The sequence below is a fragment of the Choloepus didactylus genome, chromosome 16, assembly GCF_015220235.1.
Source record: "Choloepus didactylus isolate mChoDid1 chromosome 16, mChoDid1.pri, whole genome shotgun sequence".
NCBI classification, from domain to species: Eukaryota; Metazoa; Chordata; class Mammalia; order Pilosa; family Megalonychidae; genus Choloepus; species Choloepus didactylus.
Window position 1 is genome coordinate 18,694,903 of NC_051322.1, and position 4,215 is coordinate 18,699,117.

Below are 4,215 nucleotides of genomic sequence, written 5' to 3' on the forward strand. Positions count from 1 at the left end.
GCCCAAACCTGCATTTCTTTTCACAGAAAGAAAATATTTTCCTCTAGACCTTGGATTTAATGCACCAGAACTAGGGAATGGTTTAGAGGCTGTAACGAGGAAATAGAATCTGAGAACTGCCTAACCCTTTTAATACATTGATAACTTTCTAAATTTAGTCTGTATACTGTGAAAATCTTGTAGAGAAGAGCAGAGCTCACTCTACCCTGTGTTGGTTTGAAATGTTTACAGTTAGTGTATTCAGGTGTAACTTTGATCTTCAAGTGAAAAAAAGTAGTGGGAAATACCATGAGACAGACCTGGCGTGGGGTGGGAAGCAAGAAGAATTAGAAGGGAAGAAGAAAAAGAGCTTTCATATTTGAATCTTTATGTCTTCACAATTCCGTTCCATGCAGAAATCCAAACAGCAAATTCAGGGATTGTAAGCCCAGAATATATTGGTTTTCCCAAATAGTTTGACATATTGTGAGATACTAAAACAAATTTTACGCAATCTTTAGTAAAGAATATTGGATTCAGAAAAAGAGACGATTATTAGCTGCTGCTTGATCGACGTCATTGTGAGGGGATTGGACAGGACAGATTACTGAATTTCAAAGGAACTTTCTCTTTTTGGAGCACAGTTGCAAAGGTCAAAAATGACAGAACAAAGTGATAGGTAAAGAATTTGTTTATAGATCGTTCTAATTCTCATATAAGTGTCCAGGTGACTAAATGTCATGGCTAAGGTTAATTCAGATCTTGGGACCACTATAATCTCTTTCCCAGTGTCCTCTCTTTGAATAGCCTCAGTGTTGGCAAATCTTCAACCTTTGAAATGTTATTCTGACAATTAAAGGAAATAGTATGTCTAAAGCACTTAGTGCAGTTTTAGCACTGAATAAATGGGAGACATTTTTATTTTTAATTTTGGCAATTATTAATATTAGATTTGATTTTTGCAAACAGTCAAATGTAATCTAGACCCTGTTGTGCATGGAGTGCACGAGTCTGGGTGCCGGGAGCCATCACAGTGAGGACCATGCTGCAGCCAAACATCCTGCTCACCTGTACACCAGGGGTTGGAAAAACTACACTAGGCAAAGAACCTGCATCAAGATCAGGACTGAAATACGTTAATGAGAGTGATTTAGCTGAAGAAGGGCAACTATATGATGGCTGTGATGAAGATTATGATGGTCCCGTTTTAGATGAAGATAGAGTTGTTGATGAGGTAAGAAAACCAGATGAAAGAAGGTGGAGTTATGGTGATTTCCATGGTTGTGATTTCTTCCCTGAACACTGGTTTCATACAGCTTTTGTGCTGAGAACAGACAATGGTGTATTGTACAAAAGACTTGAAACAAGAGGTTGTAATGAAAAGAAACTACAAGACAATAGTCACTGTGAAAATTTTCAACCTCTTTATGAAGAAGGCATAGCATCTTACAGAGAAGAAATAGAGCATCAGTTGTTCAGGAATAATCCAGAAGAGCTAGAGAATAATATAAATCAGATATTGAAATGGATAGAAAAATGGATCAAAGATCATAGCTCTTAACTTACAAGACTGGCCACATTTCACTCTTGATATTTATCTTTCCACATCAGAGAAATTGTCCAAGTGTCAGTAAAACTTTCATATTAGGACTCAGGCAAGATGGCGTCATAGAGAGGAGTGGAAGCTAAGTAGTCCCCCTGGAACAACTACAAAAAACCGGAAACAACTAGTAAATAATCCAGAATAACTGCAGGGGGACAAATGAGACCATCCACTCATCATACACCAACCTGAATTGGGAGGAATGCCCGAGAACACAGCATAAAATCTGTAAGTAAAACCTGCGGAACCAAGTCGTGAGACCCCCTCCCCCATAGCCCGAACTGCAAAGCCTCGTGGTGCCAGAGAGAAGCTCTCTCCCAGCAAGCGAATATAGCTCAGCTGAGCTCCAACTGGGGTTTTAAGTAGCGAGTGTGAACTGCTCACTACAGGTACGCATCCCCCAAAACAGACAGAGGCTTTGGGTGACGACTGACCTGGGATAGCCGGAGGGTTGCCTTGGACTGGGTCTGAAGGGGACTGTTTCTTTTTTGGCTCAGTGGAGAAAGCCCCAGTCATTTTCAGTTTCCAGGGCTGTGACTCAGGGAAGGGCAGAGACAGCACAAGCAGAGAGCAAGACCATTGAAATGCTAATGACCTCCACCTGGTGGGTCTGTCTTCTCTAGGAGGAAAGGGGTGGGGCCCTTTCCATTGAGAACCAGACCCCAGAGCCTGGGGGAACACGGCCACACCTCCTCACACCAGTCAAGAATTATAGGCTAACAGGCGTCACCTGCTGGGCAGAAAAGCACAGTGACCTGAGGCATCAAAGGGTGGAGCAATTTTCTAAGACACACGTGCAGGGAGACCAGATACTGAATATTTCTTCCCTCTGGGACCTGAGCCTGTTCTGGTCTGGGAAAACCTGATTTGGATAACCAAGGAAACCATGCCTAGACAACAGAAAATTACAACCTACACTAAGAAAAACAAAGTTATGGCCCAGTCAAAGGAACAAACGTACACTTCAGCTGAGATACAGGAATTTAAACAACTAATGCTAAATCAGTTCAAAAAGTTTAGAGAAGATATTGCAAAAGAGATAGAGGCTGTAAAAGAAGCACTGGACATGTATACGGCAGAAATCAAAAGTTCAAAAAAACAACTAGAAGAATCTATGGAAATGAAAGGCACAACACAAGAGATGAAAGACACAATGGAAACATACAACAGCAGATCTCAAGAGGCAGAAGAAAACACCCAGGAACTGGAGAACAAAACACCTGAAAGCCTACACGCAAAGGAGCAGATGGAGAAAAGAATGAAAAAATACGAGCAACGTCTCCGGGAACTCAAGGATGAAACAAAGTACAATAATGTACATATCATTGGTGTCCCAGAAGGAGAAGAGAAGGGAAAGGGGGCAGAAGCAATAATAGAGGAAATAATTAATGAAAATTTCCCATCTCTTATGAAAGACATAACATTACAGATCCAACAAGCGCAGCGTACTCCAAACAGAAGAGATATGAATAGGCCTACGCCAAGACACTTAATAATCAGATTATCAAATGTCAAAGACAAAGAGAGAATCCTGAAAGCAGCAAGAGAGAATCCTGAAAGCAGCAAGAGAAAAGCAATCCATTACATACAAAGGAAGCTTAATAAGACTATGTGCAGATCTCTCAGCAGAAACCATGGAGGCAAGAAGGAAGTGGTGTGATATATTTAAGATACTGAAAGAGAAAAACCACCAACCAAGAATCCTGTATCCAGCAAAGCTGTCCTTCGAATATGAGGGAGAGCTCAAAATATTTTCTGACAAACAATGAGAGACTTTGTGAACAAGACACCTGCCCTACAGGAAATACTAAAGGGAGCACTAAAGGGTGATAGAAGACAGGAGTGCGTGGTTTGGAACACAATTTGGGGAGATGGTAGCACAACAATGTAAGTACACTGAACAAAGGTAACTATGAATACGGTTGAGAGAGGAAGGTGGGGAGCATGTGAGACACCACAAGAAAGGAGGAAAGATAAAGACTGGGACTGTGTAACTTGGTGAAATCTAGAGTATTCAACAATTGTGATAAAATGTACAAATATGTTCTTTTACGAGGGAGAACAAGCAAATGTCAACCTTGCAAGGTGTTAAAAATGGGGAGGCATTGGGGGAGGGATGCAATCAGCATAAACTAGAGACTGTAACTAATAGAATCATTGTATTATGCTTCGTTTAATGTAACAAAGGTGATATACCAAGGTGAATGCAGATAAGAGGGGGGGATAGGGGAGGCATGTTAGACACTTGACATTGGTGGTATTGTCTGATTCTTTATTCTACTTTGATTTAAGGTTATTTTTCCTTTTGCTGCTTCCTAGCTGTCATTTTTTTTTTCTTCTTTCTTTTGCCTCTCTACCTTCTTTGACTCTCCCTCCTGCCTTGTGGAAGAAATGTAGATTCTCTTATATAGATAGTGGTGAAGGTGGTGAACACATAAATGTATGACCATGCAGAGAACCATCGATTATTTACTTGGGATGGAATGTATGGTGAGTGAACAAAACCATATTAAAAAAAAAATGGGTTGATGACAAAACCTCGAGGGCAATATACTGAGTGAAATAAGCCAGACACATTAGGACAATTATTACAGGGTCTCACTGACAGGAACTAATTATAATATGTAAACTCA

General features: G+C 40.5%; 1 protein-coding gene across 1 annotated transcript; it reads left to right on the forward strand.

Annotated features, from left to right (window-relative positions):
• The first annotated feature begins 1,021 nt into the window (after positions 1–1,021).
• Positions 1,022–1,540, forward strand: LOC119511747 (adenylate kinase isoenzyme 6-like). The gene has a single exon (XM_037806269.1). It carries the CDS (start codon positions 1,022–1,024, stop codon positions 1,538–1,540), a length of 519 nt encoding a protein of 172 aa, XP_037662197.1.
• The last annotated feature ends 2,675 nt before the right edge of the window (positions 1,541–4,215 follow it).

Excerpts from the sequence above, each read along its gene's own strand:
- LOC119511747 (XM_037806269.1), top strand. The coding sequence starts at position 1,022 with ATGCTGCAGCCAAACATCCTGCTCACCTGTACACCAGGGGTTGGAAAA.